A 26628-nucleotide genomic window follows, 5' to 3' on the forward strand; every position below is an offset into this window, starting at 1 on the left:
AACCTTGAGCCTGACTCTTAAGGGCCTTGTTAACTCTAAGCTTCTACCCCAAATACCCTTTATAAAAGCCAAGAGATTTCTGGTACTTCGCATCGGCATGCCTTTAGCAGACTAATATAAATTCTTTTGGCCAGTTTTTAATTGGGTTGTTTGTCATTTTGTCCTTAAATTGTGTGATCTCTTTATACAACATGGAAATCAAGCCCTTATCAGATATAGAGCTTCCTAAGATTTCTTCCCAATGAGTTGGCTATCTTTTCACCTTCTTAGCAAAATCATTTGAAACACTAAAGTGTTTAATTTTGAGGCAGTCTCATTTATCTATTTTTTTCTTTTGTTGCTCATGCTTTGTGTATGAAGTCCAAGAAACCACGACCAATCACAAGATTTTGAAGTTGTTTCCCTACATTTTCTTCTAAGAGTTTTATGGTTCTGCTTTTTATATTTAGGTCCTTGATCCATTTTGAATTATTTTTTTGTATAAGGTGTGAGATAGGGGTCCTCCTTCTTTCTTTTAGACATGGATTTCCAGTTTTCCAAGTACCATTTGTTGAATAGACGGTTCTAACTTAGCTGAGTGGGTTTGACAGTCTTGTCAAAAATCACTTGAACATAGATGTGAGGATCTATTTCTGAATTGTCGATTGAATTTCTTTGGCCAATCTATCTTATGTCAGTACTACTCTGTTTTTTAACATTGCAACTAGATAATATGCTTTAAAGTCTGGAAGTGAGAGTCCTCCAACTTCTTTCTTCTTTGTAAAGTTATTTTTGGCTATTTGGGGACACTTACCCTTCCAGATAACTTTGATAAATGGCTTTTCAAATTTTACTAAGAAAGATATTAGAATTTTCATCTGGATTGCATTAAATCTGTAGATCAGTTTGAGTAAAACTGACATCTTAATGATGTCATTAACATGGATTATCCTTACTTTTATTTAGATCATCTTTGGTTTCCTTTAACAATGTTATATAGTTTTCTGAATACAGGTCCTTTATGCCCTTGGTTAAATTTATTTCTAAATATTTGATTCTTTCAGTCGCTATTGTAAATGGAATTTTTTTTTCTGACTTCCTCCTCAGATTGTTCATTAGTAGTGTATGGAAACACTATTGATTTTTGCATATGAATCTTGTATCCAGCCACTTTGCTGAAATCGTCTAAAAATTATAATAGTTTTGCTGTGGGTTTTTCAGGATTTTCTAAGTATAGGATCATATCAGCAGCACAGTGAAATTTTTACTTCCCCCTTTCCTATGTGGGTTCCTTTTATTTCTTTTTCTTACTAATTGTTCTCTAGAACTTCTAGCACAATAATGAGTAACAGTGGAGAAAGTGGGCTTTTCTGTCTTGTTACCAATCTCAGGGGGAAAGCGCTCAGTCTTTCCCCATTGGGTACAATGTTAGCTGTGCATTTTTCATACATGCACTTTATCATATTAAGTTTCCTTCTATTACTATCTTTCTGATTTTTAAAAAAATAAAGTGCTGTATTTTGTCAAAATCTTTTCTGCATCTATTGAAATGATCATTAGATTTTTCTCAAATTTATTAATATGATGCATTACACTGATTTTCTTATGTTGAACCACCCTTGCATACCTAATTGTGCGGTATAATTCTCTTAATGTGTTTTTGATTCAGATAGCAAATATTTTGTTGAGGATTTCTGCATCTATATTGAATAAAGAAACTGCTCTGTAATTTTCTTTTTTTGTAAACTCTTTATTTGGCTTTGGTATTAGGGTGATGTTCGCTTCACATAATTAAGTTTGGTAGTGTTCCTTCCTGTTCAATTTTCTGGAAGAGTGTGAGCAAGATTCGTATTAGACTTTCTTTAAATGATTGGTTGAATTCCCCTATGAAGCCATCTGATTCTGAACTTTTAATTTTAAGGAGTTTTTTTATGACTGTTTTAATTTCTTGTGATTGCTTTGCTGAGGTCTTCTACTTCTTCTAGGGTTATTTTGTTTTGTTCATGCACTTCCAGAAGATTGTCCATTTCGTTGACACTGTCTAATTTGTTGTCATACAGTTGTTCAAAGATCCTCTTAGGATTTCTTTTATTACTTCTGGGTCAGTGGTAATGTTACCCATCTCATTTTTTATTTATTTGCATCTTCTCTCTTATGTTCTTTGCTAATCTAGCTAAGGAGATTGATTTTGTTGGTCTTTGCAAAGCACCAACTTTTAGTTCTGTTGATTTTCTCTATTGTTTTTATTCTCCATTTCCTTTGTTTCTGTCCTAATCTTTATTAATTTTTTCCTTCTGCTTGGTTTGGAAATAGTTTGCTGTTCTTTTTCTAGTTCTTCCAGGTATGCAGTTAGGGTTTGATTTTAGCTTTCTTCTTTTTTAATATAAGCATTAGGGCTATTAGTTTTCTTTTCAGCACTGCCTTTGCTGTATCCCATAAGTTTTTTCTTTTGTTTTGTTTTTTCTTATTTCTCCTCCCCGCCCCACACTGTCTGCTCTCTGTGTCCATTTGCTGTTGTTCTTCTGTGTCTGTTGTACTCTCACTAGATGGCTCCAGGAACCCATCCTGGGACCTTCCCGAGCAAGAGAGAGGCGACCATTCTTTGGTTCCACCTCAACTCTGTAGCTTGCTGTGTCTCATATCGTCTCTTCTCTGTGTCTCTTTCGTTGCATTATCTTGCTTCGTCCGCTTCTCTGTGTGGGCTGCACCACTCCTGGGCAGTCTGCCCTCCTGTGTGGGGCTGCACTCCATGCACAGGGGCCATTCCTTGCACAGGGGGCACCGCTACATGGGGCGACTCTCCTCACATGTGGCAGCATTCCACGTGGGCCAGCTCACCACACGGGCCAAGAGGCCCTGGGTATGGAACCCTGGACCTCCTATATGGTAGGCAGACACTCTATCCATTTAGCCATATTGATGTGGGCTATGGGTGGAAGGCTCTTTGTCTCTTCAGAGATAACTAAGTTGTTTGACTTGTGGGTGTGAAACGGTAAGAGGCTGCAGTCCTGCTCTTAGGGACCAGCAGGCTCCAGTCCCAGGAAATGTTTAACAAAGCAAGGGCTATAAACTTTAAGTATTTAGGGGAAATGCAAAAACCAAGGCTTATCTAAAATGTCTGGAGTCCTTGCTAAAAGCTTACCTAAGATGTGGAAGAGATATATGCTAATTGAAGCCTATTGAGAACTGAAACAAAGGGACGATTTGGCCTTTACTCTCTGTATAAAAGACGTTTGAAAATCTTGTTCCGGGCTCGGGATTCAAACTGAAAGCTCCCGAGTCCGGCCGGCCGTCAATAAACCATTTTTCCTTCTCAAAATCATTCCTGAGTCCTGGCCTCTCTATACTCGAATAATTGAACTTCTCTTAAATTCCACAACAATATCTGCTTCCCTGCATCCCATAAGTTTTGATATGTTGTGTTCTTATTTTCATTTGTCTTGAGGTATTTACTGATTTCTCTTGCAATTTCTCATTTGACACTGAATAAGAGTGTACTGTTCAATCTCCAAGTATTTGTGAATTTTCCCACCTGTTATTAATTTCCAACTTTATTCCACTGTGATCAGAGAAAGTATTTTGTAAAAATTCAGTCTTTTTAACTTTATTGAAATCTGACTTACAACCCAATGTATGGTCTATCCTAAAGAAAGATCCATGAGCACTTGAGAAGAACGTATTTACTGCTGTTTTGCGGTATAATGTTCTATAAATGTCTATTAGGTCTAGTTCATTTATCATATCATTCAAGCTCTCAGTTTCCTTACTTTTTATCCTCTGTCCAGAGTGGAGCACTGAGTCTCCAACTATAACTGTAGAGACTTCTATTTCTCCCTTCAGTTTTGCCAGTGTATATCTCATATATTTTGGGAGGCACCTATGTTTGATACAGAAATATTTATTATAATATTTCTTCTTTATGAATTGTCCCTTTTATTTATATATAGTAAACTTCTTCATCTCTTATTAGAGTTTTGCATTTAAAATCTATTTTATCTGATATTAGTATTACTATATCCACTTTTTTCTTAACTTTTTATATTGAAATATGTTCAAACTTACAAGACAGTTATAAGAATAATACAAACCCCATACAGAGAAATCTAACATACCCCTATCTGCCCAGATACCCAGATCCACCAATTTTAACATTTTGGGTCATTCCATCCTATCCATCCATCCATCCATCTTCTGAACACTGGAATGTAGGCTGTATACACCATGTTCCTGGAACAGTTAATACTGCCATGTATTTTTTAAATTGTAGGGACATATATACAATATAAACTTTCCCACAAGCATAACTTTCAGTGGGATTAATCACATTCACAATGTTGTAGTACCTTCAACCACCTTCTGTTACTAAAATTTACCCATTTAACCAAAGAAAAACCTTACACTTGTTATGCATCAACTCCCCATGTACCCATTCACTCTTACTCTCCATCACTGGCAACCTGTACTCTGATTTCAGTCTCTATGAGCTTACAGTCTTCAATATTTTCTCTGTAGTTACCACGGGGCTTAAATTTAGCATCCCACATCTATAACAGTCTCGTTTGTGAGTTAACCTCAATAGTATATACAAATTACGGTCCTATATCCCTTCATCCCCCAAAATTTATGTAGTTGTCACAAATTACATTTGTGACAATTACATTTACTACTTAAATGTAGTAAAACTCACCCTATTAATTGTACAGTTCTTTGAATTCATACACATTCAGAAGGTCATGTAACAATCCCCAGGATCAACATTTCCATCACCATAAGAGTTTCTTTGTGACCCTTTGTAGTCAACCTTACTGCAGCCCCACGACTCACAACCACTGCTGTTTTCTGGACCTACAATTTTGACCGTTTTCCAGAATTCCATGTACATGTAATCATACAAAATGGAGACTTCTGAGCCTTCTGAGTCTTGCTTCTTTCGCTCAGTTTAAGTACTTTTGAGATTCATCCAAGTTATTGCATGTATCAGCGGTTCATTCCTTTTAATTGATAAGCAGTATTCTATTGTATTTGGACTACAGTTTGTTTGTTTATTTATTTGCTAGTTAAAAACATCTCAATTGTTTCCATCTTTTGCCGATTATGAGAAAAGCTGCTATAACATTTGTAGGTGTATATATTTTCCAACTTTTTATTTTGAAATAATTTCAAATGTATAATTGCAAATATAATACAGAAACAATATTCAGATCTCCAATGTACCTCCCACCCAAACATCAGAATTCACCAAGTATTATCATTTTGCCACATTTGTTACATCTTTCTCTCAGTCTATCTAGATCTATCTATCTATATTCTATCTCTAGAAAATATTGAGAGGAGTTCATATACATCATGCTCCTCAAACACTTAATGCTTTCATACAGCTGCTCTTTTTTTTTTTATTGCTATTAATGTGGAATATCATTTTCCAACCTTTGACTTTCAGCCTGATTGTGTCCTTTTGTCTAAGGTTAGTCTCCTGTAGACATCAAATAGATGGCTCATTTTTAAAATCCATTCTACCAATCTATATTTTTTAATCTGTATTTTCTAATCCAGTAACATTCAGTATTACTACTACAAAGGCATTACTTACTCCGTTCATTTTATCCCTTGGTGTTCTGTTGTTATAAATTACTACTGCCTGTCTTTTCATCCCTTCAGCTTCTTTCTTATGTCCTTCATTTCTACACTCTTCACCAGGGCTCTCACCCTTGTCTTTTCCTTTCAGGCTGTAACACACATATCCTTTCTTATCTCTTGTAGATTTGATCTCTTGGTAACATACTCTTTCAGTTTTGTTTGTCTGTAAAGACTTTAAAATTGCCCTCATTTCTGAAGGATACTTTTGCCAGATAAATAATTACTGACTGGCAGTTTTTCTCTTTCTTAAATATATTATACCACCGCATTCTCGCTTTCATGGTTTCTGGTGAGAGGTCAACACTCGAATTCCTTGAAGCTCCCTTTTAAGTAATACATTGTCCTCTCTTGCAAAATCCTCTCTTTATCTTTGATCTCTGGCATTCTGAATAGTAGATGTCTTGGAGTAGGTCTATTCAGATTGATTCTGTTTGGGGTACGTTGTATTTCTTATATATTGATATTCATGTCTTTCATAAGAGTCGGAAAATTTTCAATCAAGATTTCCTCAAATATTCTTTCTATCCCTTTTCTGTTCTTTTCTCCTTTTGGGATACCTAAACGTGTTCTGTCTTCAGATTCACTTATTCATTCTTCTAACTTTTCAAATCTGTTGCTATATGCCTCTAATGTATTTTTTTTAGGAGGTACTAGGGATTGAACCTAGGATCTTGTACATGGAAAGCAGGCACTCAACCACTCAGCTACATCCACTCCCCAGTGAGAGTTGGTTTTCTCGTTTGCTTGTTTTTAGGAGGTACTGGCAATCAAACCCAGGATCTTGTATCTAGGAAACAGGCACACAACCACTTGAGCCACAACTGCTTCCTCTAATTTTTTTTGAGGTACCGAAGCCAGGGATTGAACCCGGGACCTCATGTGAAGCTGGTGCTAAACCACTGAACTACATCAGCCTGCTCCCTGAGTTGGTTTTTTGTTTGTTTGCTTGTTGTTTTGCTTTTTGCTTTTAGGAGGCACCAGGGATTGAAACCAGGATTTCTCATGTGGGAAGCAGGCACTCAATCTCTTAAGCTGTATCCACTCCCTTCCAATATATTTTTAATTTCGATTCATTGTGTCTTTCATTACCATAAGCTCTGTTATCTTTGTTTCAGGCTTTCAAATTGTTCTTTATGCTCACTCAGTATCACCTTAATATCCTTTATCTCTTTAGTCATATTTTTCTTCATCTCCTTCAATTAATTAAGGAGGTTTGTGTGAATCCATTTATTAATTGTCTTAAATCCTGTATCTCATCTGGATTCTTGGTTTGTTCATATAGTAAGACCATATCTTCCTATTTCTTAGTGTGGATTGCTATCTTTTGTTGATACCTAGGCATCTTATTATGTTAGTGATTTTGCTGTGTTGATCAATTTCTATCTCATACCTAGTGGTTTTATTTCACAACTCTTCTTTGATTTTTAGTTTGATTTTTTCTAAAAGTCTAATATTGTCCTGTTTAAGTAGTCAAAACAGGAGCAGGGAGCTGCTAATGGGGTCTAACCAGATCCACCATGCCTGGGAAAGACCTGGGGGAGACCAGCCTGTCTCCCCATTTTCCTAGCTGGCCAATAAATGGTACTCCATGGCAAACCCTTTCACGGAGATGAATCCTTCAATTTGCACTAGCTCTTCTGAACAAGCTAGTTATGGTATATCCACTGGAGAAAATCCACACTCAATCCTTCACTGCACCCTCCCTCTTCCCAGGAGGAATCTGTCCTTTCCCTTCTCCACTGGCCGCTCAGCCACAGATTTTATCAAGGTTGTTTGCCTCAGGGGTGTGGGATGGACAGCATTCCCAGCAGTGGGGGTTTTTCCCTTTGGCCTTTCCATCTCTAGTCCCTTACAGACAACACATGCAGCACTATTCTGGTCTGCAGGTTCCCAAAGAGACTCCTTCGGTCAACTTCTACACCTTCTCAGCCCTATTTTGCAATAAATCTATGCCCTCCTGAGCTACTCTGATACCATCTTGGACTGCTTCCTGATAACAGAGATTTAAATTACATTTCTTTGTTTGTTTAAATGCCTTACAAATACTTAGCAATAAACTGGAAGTTCCAACACAGGTTTAGTGGTGTTCCCAACAATGGGTGGTTCAAGAAGATAGTGAATGATAAACTTCCAGGGCTGCTGCCAAAAAAGTCCCTGAGGTGAGAGACATGGCAGACTAGATTATTCTATGAAATGATGACTCCCATATTAATAATACTTTAATTTTTGTACCAACCCCATTCCTAGCCAAGAATAAATATACAGGGGAATGGAAGTGGCTCAAGCAGTTGAGTACCTGCTTCCCACATGAGAAGCCCCAGGTTCAGTTCCTGATGCCTCCTAAAAAAAAAAAAAAACAAGCAAACAAAAGGGAAAAAACAACAATTTAGGAAAGCCAACATGGCTCAGTGGTTGAGTGCTGCCTTTCCACATATGAGGTTCCAGGTTCAATCCCTGGCCCCCATACCTCAGGAGGAAAAAAAAAAGAAGAAATATACAGCGGTTATACTTAGATTAAATGAATACAGGATCATTCATTAATACCTACTAATTTTAAATTAGGGTAAGTATGGTGCTGAAGTTTAGCTTTACACCACTTGCTAGGCAAATTAAAAATCTATACATAAATTATGTGCACATACTGTTCTTACAAGGTCTAAGAAACTCCTTAAAAATGCAATTGCTCTTTTTTAGCTCAGTTTTAGTTACAATATTTATAGGAAATTAGTAAACCTTTCTTTAAAAAATATTCTTTAATTCTGAATTCACATAAATTCATACTGGTCTTTCTCCCAATTCTGAAAAGTGAAATTGCAAATCAGAATATGTAATATAAAGCCAAATTACATAAAATTACAGTTTTGTGACTATCCTACATGGACAGCTAACATTACAAAACATATGAAAGCAGGTTAAATCATATCACATGGAAATGTGAAAAAATAATCCTTAAGAAACAGAAGAATATACCAAATATAAAACTATATTCACTAAAGAGTTGACTATTTTTATACTAACTCAAATATATTTTCTCACCTGTAGCTTCATTTCTTCTAAGTCTTTAGTTTTCTCTACTAATTCCCCTCTTAGCTCTTCAAGCAGCAGCTGAAATTTTTCTTGGTGAGTTTGCTTTTCATTTAACAATCGTTTGAGTTCATTTTGTGACTTTATGTACTCATCCTGCAACCTAATTTCAAAAGAATTCAATGTTAACTTTATCCTTTCCTTTCTAACCACTTTATGGCACTTTCTAACATCACTTTATGGCAAATCAACAAACATAGAGAAGAACAAGACCAATATTATACATTCCATTAACTAGCAAATATCTTTTCTTTATTGAGTTTCATTTCATTATTAACATTGTACTTTTTGAGTGCAGCTTTAATTCAAGAGGGGGAAATATATATATATTTAGCTCACCTAGATAAATATACCATGCTACTTTCAAAACAAGAAGTTTACAAAATTCACAATATACTTGATACATGCTTATTTTGTGCAAAGGAATTCTATAAAGAAAACTTTCACTGTATTTTTTAAAGAGCTAAATGTATACAAGACAAAATATCAAAATTATACTGTATGTTCCCAGTAATCGAACTCTTTGCCAAGCCCCCCTCACTTCTAAATTTAAGTAATTTACCTTGTGTGTTCAGCTTTCAGAGTCTGATAATTAGTTTTATGATGTTCACATCGTAACCTTTCATCAATTAACATTTTTTGGAACTCAGATGGAGAACTTGTCAGCCCACTGTCTCCACCAGGAGGAAAGAGGTTGGGAAAAGCATCCATATTGGTAAGTGAGCTTACAACCATGTGAAAATAAGTTCTGGCTTTCCTATAATTTTAGTTTTCTTTCCAAGAGTACTTCCCACTGCCTTCTTGCTAAGACAGAATCTCAGGCAGCCATATTATACCTGCATAGAGAAATACACTCCATTAGTGATCAGTAAATTTAAGCTTCCTTCAGTGTTACATATTTTTATCACTTATTACTCAACATTTTTACAACAAAACCCAGTTTTCAGATTCTCAATTGGTCATAAAACCAAATACAAGAATAATGTTGAACCATACCCTAAGCAAATTTTTTATTTCTTTGTAAATGTTATGAGACCACCAAGGTCATGAGGCCATCAAGGTCACATCTTCAAGAATTAAACTAAGAAGTACTTAATTTTCCAGGTATTTTTTAGGTATGTATCAATTCACAAAGCACAGAGTCATGTTTTCTCAAGCTACTTGGGTAAACTTCAAGAGTGGATCCTGATATAACATCTGTACTATCAAAACAGGAGAAAAATCATTTGGAACCTAACAAATGGCTAAGGAAAATCAAAGTCTTCACAAAAACACAACTGCAACTAATGACAAAAAGTCTTTTATTTGGCAGCAGACTTGGCCCAGTGGTTGGGGCGTCGGTCTACCACATGGGAGGTCCGTGGCTCAAACCCCTTGACCTGTGTGGAGCTGGCCCATGAGCAGTGCTGATGCGCGCAAGGAGTGCCATGCCACAAAGGGGGCACCAAGCACAAGGAGTGCATCCCGTAAGGAGAGCCGCCCAGCATGAAACAAAGTGCAGCCTGCCCAGAAATGATGCCGTACACACGGAGAGCTGACACAACAAGATGACGCAACAAAAAGAAACACAGATTCCCGTGCCGCTGACAACAACAGAAGTGGACAAAGAAGACACAGCAAATAGACACAGAGAACAGACAACTGGGGTGGGGGGGAGAAGGGGAGAGAAATAAATAAATAAATAAATCTTTTTTTTTTAAGTCTTTTATTTTACATAAGGTAACATGTGCTGAGGATGCAGATTCAGAAGAGAAATCAGTCAATATATAATAAAGATCACCTATGTGTCATGCACTGTGCTAAAAACAGAAAACTATATATCCTCAACCATCCTCTAGTACACTGACCCAGTATCATGAAAGTAATTCAGTGCTTCGTATCTGTAAGTAAAAATGATGAAAAGATTCTTACTGTAAAAAATTAAGAACCAAAATTTTCATTAAAAAATAATAGTTGTTTCCCATTTCATTTTGTTACCTTTTTCTAGGCCATTATATGTTATTTTTTACTGATGGCATTCTCCTTTAGTTATGGGTGACCATGAATCTCCTTTCCTTAATACAAGAAAAGATCTTTACCTTCTGTAAGCTAATTATTAAATTACTCAATTTTGCCTGAAATACACCATTTCTGATAAATTAGTGCAATGTCTGCCTATTACATAAGACTTTTAAACTAAAATTGGGTTTGGTTTCCTGTCAAATGATATTTTAATAGAGGGGGAAGAAGTCTTCAGAAACACCTTACTCCTTGTTCTTACGTTAAAGATGCATTAGGATTTCAAATTAGAGTGCATTCTTTGTAGAAGCTGCCAAAAGATTATCCTATCAAGAATATACATTTGCAAAAGTATTAATGAATTGGATCATAAAACTGGCATGTAATTTTGATTCTGCTCTTTGGCCCAAAGTACTTTATAAGAGCTAGAAAAACAAAATGAAAGCATTTCATTACTTGTTAACAATACCAACCTAGAGCATTATACGGTTTAATTTTAATTAAGTAAAAAAGCACTATATTAGGAAATTCAAGAACTAACCTTTAATGCCACTATTAGTAAAAGAAAGATTTCAAAGTTGTAGCAGTTTGATATGGTTATGAATTCCAAAAATAGATATTGGATTTTGTTTATAATCTGGTCTGTACCTTGGTGTGATTAAATTATGATTAGGGCTTTGATTGGACCACGTCATTAGTGGGTGGAGAGTCACAGATAAAAGGCATGGCAAAGGACAGAGTTGGGGGGTTTTGATGTTGGAGTTTGACGCTGAAGTCTTAAGTTGGAGCCCAAAGAAGTAAGCACACAGAGGAAAGAGAAGCAAGCTTGGGGAAGAAAGGACCTGAGCCAGGGGAAGAACACAGAGGAATAGAGATGGCTCCTTAGACACGGCAGAAACCCCAGGGAGAGAGACAGAGCCATTCACCTGATAGTCTACAGCTGACCTTGTGGAGAGAAGCAAAGTCTAGAAAGGCTCATAGTCTACAGCTGACCTTGTGGAGAAAACAGAGGAGCTAAGCCCAGAGGAACCCAGGAAGCCTGAATCCTCACAGACATCAGCAGCCATCTTGCTTTATGGCCTGGTATGTATAAGCTCCTACTCCAAATATATACTCTTTATAAAAACCAACCAATTTCTCATATTTTGCATTAGCACCCCTTTGGCCAACTAATACATAAGTTAAAGTGAATTATTTATATATTTTTCTATTCTAGTAAAGTAGACAATAAAGTAAATTTTCCCATTGGCTCTTACTTTAAAATGGGAGTTAAGTCTCTATAGAAATTACATTGACTAAGAACTGAACATTTTTGGAAAATGAACTTAAAATGCTGCATCTCCTTTCCTTTTGGCATTAAAATATACTAGAAGTACTTTTCAGGACTTCATCAAATCCAGGATATCCCTCTCCCAATCACCACCACAACTATTTCATCTCTGATTGTAGTTCTTATGCACACATGTGTGTATAATCCAACTTTATATTCCTACATCAGTAGTTCTACTGTTTGAAGAGGATATTTGCAATTTCATCTCCTTTTCATATGTGAATTTTAGTGATTAATAAAGTTAAACTACACTATCACACTTTAACAGTAGGAGTAAGCCCCAAAACATAACATATTAAAAAAAGTCACATTATTGATTTGCACACACATATATCAATACTACTTTTCTGCAAGTTACTTGTATCAAAATGATAAATCTGCTTTCTCTCTGACCCAATTCGAAGAATTTATTCTACGGAAATAGCTGAACAAGTGTTCAAAGATAATTACATATAATATTCATTGCAATATTGTTTTTAACAATGAGTGCAAATAAAATATCAGAAATAACCTAAACTTCCATAAATAAAGTTACATCTATACTATGCACTCAAAAGGATATTAATTCTACCACTAAAATGGGAAAATGTATTAATAATACGTTCATAGCATAATGACCTAGAGTATGAAGAAAACATAAACACACACGTTTACATACACATTAAAAATCAAATAATATATACCAAGCTGATAGTAGCGGTAACTTCAATTTGGTGAAGGCCTTATAGAGGGACCCTCCCCCAGGACAACATGCACCTTGAACTTTCAACATTTTATTATTTTTAAAAATAATTATCCAAAAGTTTTCAGATACTAAAATTAGCACACACCTTAGAGAATATCATCTCATATTATAGACCCATACCTGCAGTTGTCCAATGAATATTTACTTCTACAATCACCCTATATCCAAACTACCCTCCTTACTTTCAAACCGCATTCAGCCTCCTGACTTTCCAGATTCTGGTTTTGGTATCAGTACTATACTACCATTCAACCACGTTTACAATTCCAAAGACTTCTCTGCTTCACTCAACGTTTCTTTTAAAATATCTCTTCTATCCATTCCTTTCTCTCCATTCCTAGTTACCATAAAGAGTCAGGCCTTTATCGCCATAACTACACCATTATAAGAGCTTTTTGTTATCCTTGTTTTCCAATACCTTCTTTTTCAGACCCACCCCAGAAAGTACTACTTAGATTAATATTAAAATTTTCATTTGATTTCTCATTCTAACTCAAAAACTCTTATACATAAGACAAAGTAAAACCTTCCAGCATTATGCAATCGGCCCCACAAAATCAGCACCAACCTACCTTGCTTCGTTTAGTTTTATTTTCTACCATCAACCAGTAAGTAATATCCTACTCCATCTAAAATGGTATACTCACTAACCCCTAAACAAATATAAACATCATGCCTTTGTTCATATAGCTTTTGTCTTTCTGATCCTACACTAATGAAAAGAGACCATAGTATGGACTTTAATTACTAACTGTTCTCTTTCTGTAATGACTGAATATGAATAGGCTTAAAAGTAGTAGGCAAATTTAAGATTTGTCACTGGAAAGAACTTACTGATATAAAGTTTTAAGCTTCTTTGTTGCATTTGTCGACACTCTTTTTCAGAACTTTTCCTCTAGGACTATTTTAGAATCACAGAAAACTATCTGCCTAAGATGACTAACAGGATTTTTGCAAGTCTTACCAATGGTTTAATGAATTTTTTATCTGCTTTTAAGTATTATGCACAATAAACTACATATATTTAGTTCTTCAGTTCGTATCAATCAATCAATAATAATTTTGGAAATGTAATTATGCTAGTCATCTAAAATGGTGTCAGAGATTAAAAGGCCTCATAAACACAATTCTCTCCGACACATGAAATGATGAAAGATATCAAATCTCCAATTCACATAAACAGAAACTCACATTATAGTAAGACAGCTTTAAAAAACAAAGAGAAAATCTTAAAAATCAGACAGAAAAGGAGACACAAAAGAAAACCACATGTGTCAGCAAATACATGGGGCTTGAAAGCCTAAAATGTTTACTATCTGATACTTTACTATAAAAGTTTACTGAACCCTGCTCTGGGCAAACCATTAAAGAATAGTGAAACTGTAGAAAAATAAAAATAATACAAACAGTCTAAAAAAGGGTTTCTCAACCTTGGCATTATTGATATATTGGGCCAGATAACTTTATTGTATAGGGAGTTGTCCAGCGCCTTATAGGATGTTTTAAAAATATTCCTAGACCCTACCCACTAGATGCCAGTACAACCACCACCTTCAGTTATAAAAAACAAAAAGTCTTGACACTAAATATATACTGGAAAGCAAAATTCCTCCACCCCACCACCACCTTTCTACCCCCATCCCTGCCACCACAACCACCACACCATTGAAAGTCACTGGTCTAAAAGCAACAAGGGAGATAAAAAGAAACATAGAAGGGATTGTGGGAAGATGGAGTAGAAAGCTCTAAGAATCAGGCCCTCCACCAAAACAATTATTGAACTGGCAGGAACTGTCTAAATCGACTATTTTGAAACTCCAGAGTCTGGTGGAATACTGTGCATTATCCAAAGAGGAAGAGGTTGGTAGTACATGAGTATGAATTTCACCTTTCTGCAGGGGCTACCTCCCATGTCCCCTATCTTTATGGCAGACAGCAATGGGGACAATAGCTCGGGATTGCCGTATAGCTTTTTGGTGCCAGGGTGGAATAAAAAGACCTAGTCCTCCAACCTCTAGAGGTGTGTGATATGACCCCTCATCACTGTTTCTAACCAGCTACTTCAATTGTTAGGGGAAGGCTCTGAGGGTGGTCAATGTTACAACTCTCTTCAGGCAAAAGCAGCAGAGGCATTGCAAAGACAGCAATCTTCCTCAAAACAGTTAAAGGACTGCAATAAGTGGGCGGGTGCCAAATCAAGAAAAACAGCTTCAAAAGCTCCTGGCACCCTTAATGGCTCTTCCACCACCACCTCCCCAACATGCGACAGAGTTGGCCTCTGCTCCCATGAGGGTCCCTGGCCCTGTTCCAGAGGGGGCAGAGGAACCCCCAATGCATATACCGGGGTACCTATATGTCAGTAACAATCTATCATGTGGAAATCTGAAAGGCTGAAAATCTGAAAGACTTGTCTTGGACTGCCCATCCCAGAATCTGTCCTAAAGGCAGAGAAGGAGATTGCAGTGTAAGAATTAAGTCAAAGTGGCCTGGAACACGGGAAGCAGACTTGGCCCAGTGGAAAGGGCGTCCGTCTACCACATGGGAGGTCCAAGGTTCAAACCCCGGGCCTCCTTGACCCATGTGGAGCTGGCCCACACGCAGTGCTGATGCGCGCAAGGAGTGCCCTGCCACGCAGGGGTGCCCCCTGCGTAGGGGAGCCCCACAGGCAAGGAGTACGAACCGGAGGAAGGCTGCCCACCACAAAAGAAAGTGCAGCCTGCCCAGGAATGGTGCCGCACACACAGGGAGTTCACGCAGAAAGATGACCCAACAAAAACAAACACAGATTCCTGTGCCGCTGACAACAGAAGCGGACAAAAATAAGAACATGCAGCAAATGGACACAGAGAACAGACAACTGGGGCGGGTGGGGGGAGGGGAGTGAAATTTTTAAAAAGTGGCCTGGAGCATAATTACCTGCCTTAAGCCACACAATAGAGCACTCAGGAGGGAATGAAAGTCTATTTCAATGAGGTAGAGGGAAAGTCTTGTAAACATTAAACAGGGGAGTTCCTAAGGCCACAAGCAAGTACAAGCCCAGAAAAACAAGCAGAGTTCACTGCTCCACACAGGCTCAGAAAAGACAGAAATGGGGAAACGGACTTTGGCCCAGCGGTTAGGGCGTCCGTCTACCACATGGGAGGTCTGCGGTTCGGACCCCGGGCCTCCTTGACCCATGTGGAGCTGGCCCATGCGCAGTGCTGATGCGCACAGGGAGTGCCCTGCCACGCAGGGGTGTCCCCCACGTGGGGGAGCCCCACGCGCAAGGAGTGCGCCCATAAGGAGAGCCGCCCAGCGCGAAGGAGGGAGCAGCCTGCCCAGGAATGGCGCCGCCCACACTTCCCGTGCCGCTGACGACAACAGAAGCGGACAAAGAAACAAGACGCAGCAAAAAGACACAGAAAACAGACAACCGGGGGAGGGGAGGGGAATTAAATAAATAAAAAATAAATAAATCTTTAAAAAAAAAAAAAAAAAGACAGAAATGCACTTCCCATTCTTCCCATTCACCTGAGACTGATCTTCTTGATAGGAGGGCTAAACTCAAAGGTGACCACCAGCCAAAGTCAACCAATTTGCAAAGAATGTGAAAGGTGTTTTTTGCTTTGGTCTCATTTTGTTGTTGTTGTTGTTAGCTCCTGGCTCTCAACAAAATCTCTCTCATAATACTAGCTGGGCACAAACTTAAAAACAGCTCATGGACTAAACCCCTGAGTTAACATTAAAATATTAAAATGCACAGTGTGCAATAAAAGATTATAAGACAAACAAACAGGAAATGATGGCCCTTCCAAAGGAGTAAGAGAAAATCCAAAACCATCAATGAAAAGGACCAGACTTTGGAATAATAGATTAAGAATTTAAAACAATGATCCTCAATATGCTCAAGGAGAGAAAGAAAATGGAGAAATAACTAAAAGAAAATGAGGAAAACAATGAATGAACATATGGGAATCTCTTTAAGATTCTTAATAGGAACCAAACAGAAATACTGGAGTTGAAGAACACAATAACTAAAATGAAAAATTCTCTAGAGGGTTTCAACAGCAAATTGGACCTAGGAGAAGAAATAATCAGTGATCTCAAAGGCAAGGCAATTGAAATAATTCAGGATGATTAAAATGCAAAAAGAAATTTTAAAAAAGCAAACAGAGCATTAGGGACCTGTGGGATAACACGAAGCATACCAATATATGTATTATGGGAAGGAGGAGGGCAGGAAGAAGAAAGGAAGGGATTTTCAAATATTCAAAACAGCATAAACAACACAATATAGACTCCCAGTAAAGGTAACCTCATGCGTAATTATAAATGTATTACTGTATGTACTTTTTGTTATGTAACTCAACTTCATACTTCCTACAGGTATGAAATTGCAAATGCATATAAAGTCATGATCAATCTGTGGGTTTTGAACATATAATGTATGAAGACAAGTATGAAAAAGGAGAGAAACATCGTTATAAGAACAGTGTATGTGTAAGCTACTGAAGTCAAATTGATATCAAATAAAACGTAATTTTTATAGACTTAGGACGTTAAATTTTAACCCCATGGTAAACATACACAAAAAAATATGGAAAATATATTCAGAAAAAAGCATTAAAGGAAGGATTTGGGGTCAAATCCTAAAGAGTTACAAAACAATGAAGGCAGACCCCCTATTTCATATTATATATAAAAATCAACTTCAAATGGATCAAAGGCCTATATATAAGAACCAAAACTATAAAATTCCTAGAAGGAAATATAGGAAAGCATCTCTCAGACCTAGAAGAAAACATAAGGAAGCATCTTTTGTTAAGCAATAGTTTCTTAGACTTTACAGCCAAATCACAAGCAAAAAAAGACGAAAAATAAATGGATCTCATCAAAATTAAAAACATTTGTGCATCAAATGACTTCATCATGAAAACAAAGACAGCTTACAGAATGGGAGAAAATATTTGGAAACCGCATATCAGATAAGGGTTTAATATACAGAAAGAAATCCCACAACTCAACAACGGAAGGAAAAAAAACCCAACTTAAAAATGTGCCAAAGACTTGAATAGATCTTTCTGCAAAGAAGATATACAAATGGCCAAAAAGCACATGAAAAGGTGTTCAACTGGGGAAATGCAGATCAAAACCATAATGAGATACCACTGTACACCCACTAGAGGGGCTACTATTTAAAAACAGAAAATTACAAGTGTTGGAGAGGCTGTGGATAAATAGACTTGTTCATTGTTGGTGGGAATGTAAAATGATGCAGCTGCTGTGGAACACTGTTTGATGGTTCCTCAAAAAATTAAACATAGAATTACCATATGACCTGGCAATCCCACTTCTAACTATATACCCAAAATAATTAAAATCAGGGACCCAAACAGATATTGCACACTGATGTTCAAAGCAGCATTATTCACAATGGTCAAGAGATGGAAGCAACCCAAATGCCCATCAACAGATGAATGGATAAACAAATTTTGGTGCATACATACAATGGAATATTATTCAGCCAAAAAAAAGAATGAAGTTCCAATACATGCGACAATAAGGATGAACCATAAAGACATCACGTTGAGTGAAATAAGCCAGACACAAAAGAACAAATACAGGGAAGTGGACTTGGCCCAGTGGTTAGGGCGACCGTCTACCACATGGGAGGTCTGCGGTTCAAACCCCGGGCCTCCTTGACCCGTGTGGAGCTGGCCCATGCACAGTGCTGATGCACGCAAGGAGTGCCCTGCCACGCAGGGGTGTCCCCCGCGTAGGGGAGTCCCATGCGCAAGGAGTGCACCCCGTAAGGAGAACCGCCCAGCGTGAAAGTGCAACCTGCCCAGGAATGGCGCCGCCTACATGGAGAGCTGACACAACAAGATGACACAACAAAAAGAAACACAGATTCCCGTGCCGCTGACAACAACAGAAGTGGATGTCTAGACACAGAGAACAGACAACTGGGGCGGGGGGGTAGAAATAAATAAATCTTTAAAAACAAAACAAATACATATTTCACTGATGTGAAATAATTAGAATAAGCAAATTCATAGAGTCAGAAACTAGACTCTAGTTTCTAGACCCAGGTTACCAGTACTGGGGTTGGGGAGAGGAAAGGCAATTTAATTGGTACAGAATTTCTTTATGGGGTAATGAAGAAGTTTTGGTAATGGGTGGTGGTGATGGTAGCACAACATTGTGAACATAATTAAAGGCACTGTACTATATTATTTGGAAGTGGTTAAAAAGGGGAAATTTTAGGTTGTATGTCTGTTACGAGAGTAAAAACTTAAACACTTAAAACCACAGGACCATACAATACAATGAATCCTAATGTAAACTATGAACTATAATTAACAGTACAATTCTAATGTTATTATTTTATCAATTGTATCAAAGATACCAAACTAATGCATGATGTTAATAATGGGGAAGTAGAGTATATCGGGCCTCCATATTTTCTGCATGATTTTTCAGAAAACATATAACTTTTCTAATAAAAAAGTATTAAAAAACCTGTCATAGCAAAGGGTGTTTTACTTTGTAACTGGTAAAGTGAGATATTAATTTTTTATATTAGAAATGCAACAAATTTAAAAATTATTTCAGTGAACTAATTAATGGTAACTCCTGAAATACTCCTGCTATTTTCTACCTCAAAGTGTTTGTAAATGTAATTCTTTTGTCCAGAAGGCCTTTTCCATTCCTCTGTATTCAGATATAGTGAACTCTTATTCAGCCTTCAAAAGCTTGGTAAGAAATGCATTACTTCATGAAGTGCTCCCTGATCTTCCCAAATATTTGTAATTATTTCTTGTATTTTAGAATATGTAACACATGCAATTTAACTTCCTCCAGAGAAAGAAACAAACTTTATTCAATCTCTATATTTTTATATCCCATACACTCAATACCTAAAACAAGCACAGGCACATATTAGAAGCAGAAAAACATTAAATGAACAAACAATATGCTCACTATTCTAATGCACTTAAGCCTTGATTCACCTTCTGATCCATAATCAGAAACTGGAGCTTCCAAACTGAAGTGGGTAATCATGTAGACCCCAAAAAGATATGTCATATCCTACTACTCAGAATCTATGAATATTATCTTATTGACAAAAGAGTGAATATTATTATACATGGCATAAGATGTGATTAAGTTGAAGATTTTAAGAGAAGGAGCTTCTCCTGGATTAAGCAATTCTAATTGCAATCACAGAGAGGGAGACAGAGTTGTAAGACAGAGAAGAGGCAATGTGACCATGAAGGCAGAAACTGGAGTGATGCAGTCTCAAGTCAAAGTATGCCTGGACCCACCAGAAGCTGGAAGAGGCAAGGAAAGGATTTCCCCTGAACTTTCAGAGGGAGCATGGTCCTGACGACACCTTGATTTTGGACTTCTGTGAGACAATATATTTCCATTCTGTTAAGCTACCCAGTTTATGGTAATTTGTTACAGCAGCTGCAGGTAACTAATAAATACACAGGTTTTCTTCTCAGTCTTTTCATAGCAGATTTTACCCAAACTCAAAATCTCTACAATTTTAAATTCCTATCACAGTTGGGCTTCTCTGCTATCAAACAAGGTACCATCATCAATTACTCACAGAACACCTAAACATATACACATAATTAAAGTAAGAATTTCAATTTGCAGTTTACCAAATGAAAAAACTCGCAATGCAGATTTTTTAAAGTTAGCATACAGTACAAGATGTATTTAAAAAAAAAAACAGGAGAAATATATTATCTTAGTCAGTCTATTAATCAGTAAGCTTTTATGAGATAGGCTCATCTCTGTGAATAGCAATTTTGAAGACTCAGCACCCTCCTGCTCCAAGTTCTTCATCTTCTTTTCCTTGCAACTACTATTATCACATAACCACATCCACATGTTCTTCCTACCACCTCTTTTGACCAGTCCTAGCTCTACAGGGACCTATATATGGCATTTTCTTTGGCATAGGAGTTTTATTTCTGAAGCAGTGATACTATGTCTGCCCAAAGTATAGTAATTCAAAATATTCTAAAAGCACAGCTGCTGATGCTCATGGAAAGCTTCCAAAACACATTCCATTAAAAAGCACATGCTATGCCTTTGAACATTTCAAAACAATGCTTTAAATACTCCATAGCCCTACAGTGAGTGTTGTTTTTAACGATAACATTAAAAGACTAGGGAGAATCTATATCAGTTATTACTTCATTTACAAATAAAATTTAGAAATTAATATCTTTAAAGTCCCAGAGATAGTCCTATACTAGTAACCCAAATCTTTGGATGGCCATCCCAGAGTGTCGACTGTACAAAAAATGAAACAACTTGACATCCTGCCAGAACCTGAAGTACAGCTGGGAGCGGACCCTTCAAAGTCCTGGTAAGGTGCCAGGCCCTATAATTGTGATTTAAAAAGAAGCAGGGAGGGCAAGAAAAGAGGGAGGGAAGAAGTTATATATTAGAGTGGCTAGCAATCAACTACCAAGCACTCTGAATTAAAATGTTATTTTACTCTTATAATTGCACTGTCTGCTTCCATACAGCTTAATTTGCACAAAAGAACTCTGGAAAATAGGGTATACAGTAACCAGTCAACCTCGAGTGCTTAGAAAAAACACATAAAAGTCTCTGAAAAGTTGTGATCTGAAAGACAAAGACAAAGATGATTCTTGCCCAGACCATACTTCATATTCATTTTAAATATTTCTTAGTGGGCTATGTTACATATGAAACATAGGAACTTACAAGAGATTTATGAGCACTTAGTACCTTCGTTTGAGTTCTAGAGTTGTCATTCATAATTCCATCTTTCTCATGAAAGAGAAAAGGCTACCATGTGACTACTAACAAACAACAAAAATTGTGTACTGACCTCAAATTTCCCAACATTTCCTGGAAATTAACTGTTTTATAAATAAATCCTGATTTAATATTATTTCCATGAGATTTATGGGTTTGAAAAATTAAATATATAAAAGTAAATTGATGGTTAAGAGTTCAACCCATATTTTTATTGTGAATGGCCCAAGCATTATATTTTTCATATGTGAGAATCTACAAACTACAAAATTATAGTTTATAGAGAAACTATAAAATTTTCCAGAGCCAGAAAAGGGAGAAAAATAAAAGTTATCTTCAAGACATACAGGTTAAGCTCAAAATCAAATCTTTTTTAAAAATGACTAAGCAATCAGTATTAATTTCAGTGACTACTATATCATATTTACAGCCTACTTACATTATACTAAGTGGGATTTGAAGGACATGAAGAAATATACAGACCATCGTATCAAGCAGACTTCTCAGCAAGGAAGAGCCAGTCCATATTCTGAGTATTATGGACATTTTCTAAGTAACTGTTAAATGAAGAAATGCATAAATAAAGAAAAGAAAATCCTTGCCCTCAAGTAGCTCACGGTATTCAGTAAAAAACACGTCAAAAACAATTACTGCTAGCTGAAAAAGGATGAGAGAAAATTCTTTGTTGTACTTTTTACATTTTTTGACATGTGCACATATCACCTATTTAATAGGATAAATTCAGAAAACATTTAAATTATAAAACACTGTAATATATTTATAGTAGTATGGGTAAACAGAGGGGAGAGGCCTAATTCTGCTAGAGAAGCTATTTGAGAAGATTTCACTAAGAAGGTAACCCTGAAATAAAACTAAGAGGCGTACGTATAAAAGAAACATCAAGTTCAAACACTTGGAGATGGAACAGAAGAATATGGTTCTTCCATGGGGTAAAAGGGTAGGTAGTAGGGGTGGCAGGGCAGCCTGGAGAGGTAGGAAAAGCCTAATCAGGGACACACTGGGAAGACAGGGAGGACAGTACAGGGTAGAATCAGATTTGCATTTTAGAAAAATAACTAGGTTACTCAAGGTGTAGAGAATAGATTTGGATAGAGAGAAAGAGGAAAGTAGATCAAAACTCCAGGAGAGTGATGATGAAGGTCTGAGTTAAGACACTGGTAGGAAGTAGTCAAAGGGAAGTAATGAAAATGAATTTGAGGCAGAAGTTAACAAGAGTTAACAGTTAGATTTTGGTCTCATTCCCCTAAAAAAATACACTATTTTAATTTCTCTTCTTAAAAGGAGAGGAAACCAGTACAATTAAAAACAATTTTAAAAAGGTCAAATGGAATCCAATTAAAGTGAAAGAAATATTGTTTCAAAGATTATAATTAGTTCAAATATTAATTCTGCAGGAGAATCAAGTACAGAGATATTTGCAAGAGCATCTGAGTATATTGCAAGTATAATTACAATGAAACACCTGAATATCCACCTTTCTTCCACAGGAATTTTATAAGCAGAGTGATAAGCTCTAAAGCTGGCTCTGTCAAAAACAATTACATTGAATATTTTAATATTTTTTTCCTTAAATGTCCACCTGCTGCTACTCCTCCTCATTCTTCAAACAATCATCTCTATAGCAACACACTCTTAAGAAATTTGTGGATAGAAAGCATTTGTTTTTGTAAATGTATAAGAACTCTAGAATATGAGAGCCTTGATTTTCCCTCTAATAACTTGATACACACTATATCATAAGAGACAACTGAAAAGTAGGAAACAGATATGAAGCAGAAAAAAAATATTTTAAAGCAAAACCAGGAAATGTAAATATTGCACAATTGGTGCTATACATTTTTACATAAAAATTATTTTTATAGTTACAATGACACCTTGTGGTAAAATTTTTAAAATTATATAAGTTATCTTGGAAAATATTTTTACAGCAGAGATATAAGTAACCTGGTTTAGAAAATAGGAAAGATGAAAACAGCACTGTCCAGGTATACGGGCATGTACAATAATCCATTTAAAAACTGAAGATGAAAAGTGAAATTTTACTAAAATATCAAAATATCAGACAGGCGAAAGCACCTTACAAACTATAAATGTAAGATATTATACCATTAACTTCTGGAAAGATGGCATCAGAGTAGATACACAGGGTTCAATTCTCTCACAAAAAAAAAATGGAGAAAGGGCAAGAAGCTGTCCAAGGGAGCTGCTTTGGGGATCTGCAGATCAGGGGAGTGCTGTACATCCTTCAGGAGGGCTAGAGACAGAGCTGAAGAAGACGAAGGAAAAACCATGAGTTACTGCCGCCGACAGCCAGGAAAAGCATCCACCCCCAACCCTAAAGGTGAGTAGTCTGGGTAAAACCCATGGCTCACTGCAACCAATTGAGGGGGGAACAGATATCTTCCTTGTTCAGAAGAGGGAGGGTGCAGCGGAGAGCAGAGAGTGGATTCTCTTTCTTAAGTTTGGCAAACAGAACCCAATTTGAATCTCACCTCCAGCCAGACCAGAATCATGGGCAATTGCAGGTTGAAAGAGACACCTCCATGGAAATATTCACTGATGAACAGCATCTGCTGGCCTGCCGGGAAACTGCAAGGAGTAAAAACATTAGAGGAAGTCTCTCATCCTAGACCCCTTGGATTGGATATGTGCCCCATTTGTAAGTCTCTGGTCCTATTTTACAATGTAACCTCAGCAGTTTTAAAGACTTGGAATAAGCTGAACCAAAAATACAAAGAGCTGTGAAAGAAACCGATACGCAAGAGAGAAATTGATCATCAGAGTAAATTCACTAACATACTCAGATGCCTAGACATCAGCAAAAAATTACAAGCCAAATTAAGACACAGGAAGAGATGATCCCACCAAAGGATCAAACCAAAAATCCTGATGGGACACAGGATGTAAGACAACTACTCAATGATAATCAAATAAACCTCTTAAATCAATTCAAAGGAAAATATGACTAAAGAAATAAAGTATATTAAGATGACAGTAGGTGAAAAAAAAAAAAGATGACAATGAGTGAGCATAAATAATGACTTGAAAGCATGCAAAGTAAAGTACCAGGAGCATATGGGAATGAAGACACAATCGAGAAGAACAAAAATACATTAGAGGCATATAACAGCTAACTTGAATTACTCAAAGACAGAATTAATGAATTAGAGTACTAAGGACCAGAACTTGAAAAGACATGAGAAGAGAAAGACAAAGAATTGAAAAAATGGAACTGGATTTCAGGAAATTGATTGACAATGAGAAACACACAAATAGACACATTAACAGTATCCCAGGAGAAGAGAATGGAAAAGGGGCAGAAAGAATATCTGTGGAAATAACAACCAAACACTTTATGAAAGACATAAATATCAATGTCCAAGAAGGAAAACACACCCCAACTAAAATAAATCGAATAATCCTACTCCAAGAAACCTATTCAGAATGACAAATATCAGAGATAAAGAGAGGATTCTGATAGCAGCAAGAGAAAATCAATGCATCACATACAAGCAAAGGGACAAAGTGCTGGTTTCTCATGAAAAACCATGGAGGTGAGAAGAAAGTATCATGTATTTAAGGTTCTGAAAAAGAAAAACTCCCAGCCAAGAATTCTTTATCCAACAAACTGTCCTTCAAAAATGAGGGTGAGTCTGAAGTCTCCAAAGACAAACAAAATGGAAAAAGTATGTTAACAAAAGATGAGATTTACAAGACATAATGAAGGGAGTGCTACACCCTGAAAGGAAAAGACAAGGACGAGAGACTTGGAAAAGAGTGTAGAAAAGAATATTATTAGGAAAGGAAAATTAAAGGGTGAAAAAAACAAACAATAGTAAGGTATGACAACAGAAATCCAAAGGACAAAATGTACTAAGTAATGCCTTTTCACTAATAACATTGAATGTTAATTGCTTGAACTCCCCAATCAAAAGACACAGACTGAAAGCATGTATAAAAAAATATGAGCCATCCATGTGCTGTCTACATCCTCAACTCAGATATAAGGACACAACCAGGTTAAAAGTGAAAGGTTGGAAAAAGGTATTTCACATAAACAGTAACCAAAAAAGAGTTGGAGAAGCATTGCTAATATTGGACAAAACAGATTTTAAATGCAAAACTCTTATAAGGGATGAAGAAGGTCACTATATATTAATAAAAGGGGCAATTCACCAAGAAGAAATAACTATTAAAAATATTTATACACCTAACCTGAGTGCCCCAAGGTACATGACACACGCACTGGCAAAACTGCAGGGAGAAATAGATGGCTTTAAAATAATATTTGGAGATTTCAATACACAACTCTCAGTACTAGAAAGAACATCAGGACAGAGGATAAATAAATAAAGAGCTTGTGTAATATGATAAATTAACCAAACCTAACAGACATTTGTAGAACATTACACCCCAAAACAGAAGGATATACATTCTTTTCAAAATCTCATGGCTCTTTCTCCAGGATAGAAGATATGCTGGGTCATAAAACAGGTCTCAGCAAATTTAAAAAGATTTACATTATACAATACACTTTCTCTGATCATAATGGAATAAAGCTGGTAATCAATAATGGACCAAGAAAAAGAAAATTCATAAATATACAGAGATTAAACAACACACTCATGATCAGTGGGTCAAAGAAGAAACTGCAAGAGAAATCAGTAAATAACTAAAGACAAATGAAAATAAGAACACAACATATCAAAACCTATGGGATACAGCAAAGGCAGTGCTGACAGGGAAATTTATAGCCATTAATGCTTACATTAAAAAAAGAAGAAAGGGGAGCAGATGTGGCTCAAACTGTTGAGTGCCTGCTTCCCACGTGAGGGCCCAGATTCAGTTCCCAGTGCCTCATAAAAACAAGAACACAAACAACAAGCAAACAAATGAAAACCAACTCAAGGGAGTTGATGTGGCTCAGTGGTCTAGTGCCAGCTTCACACACACAAGGTCCCAGGTTCAATCCCCACCATGGTACCTCAAAAAAAAAGAAAAGAAAAATGAAGAGGAAGAAGAAAGCTAAAATTGAAGGCATAACTGC

General features: G+C 36.7%; 1 protein-coding gene across 3 annotated transcripts in view; it reads right to left on the reverse strand.

Annotated features, from left to right (window-relative positions):
* CEP83 (centrosomal protein 83) overlaps window positions 1–26628 on the reverse strand; it is a 196780-nt gene that overhangs the window by 142330 nt on the left and 27822 nt on the right. For 2 of the 3 annotated variants that reach the window (XM_004446726.5, XM_071219001.1), the window contains exons 2-3: window positions 9263–9536; window positions 8653–8803 (exon numbers count right to left, since the gene is read on the reverse strand). The exons of the other annotated variant lie outside the window; for it this stretch is intronic. In XM_004446726.5, coding sequence (XP_004446783.2) covers window positions 8653–8803; window positions 9263–9435 — 324 coding nt within the window. In that variant the 5' untranslated portion in view covers window positions 9436–9536. The remainder of the gene's footprint in view (window positions 1–8652; window positions 8804–9262; window positions 9537–26628) is intronic. 3 annotated transcript variants of the gene reach the window in all.

This window comes from Dasypus novemcinctus, chromosome 12 (assembly GCF_030445035.2).
Source record: "Dasypus novemcinctus isolate mDasNov1 chromosome 12, mDasNov1.1.hap2, whole genome shotgun sequence".
Classification (NCBI taxonomy): domain Eukaryota; kingdom Metazoa; phylum Chordata; class Mammalia; order Cingulata; family Dasypodidae; genus Dasypus; species Dasypus novemcinctus.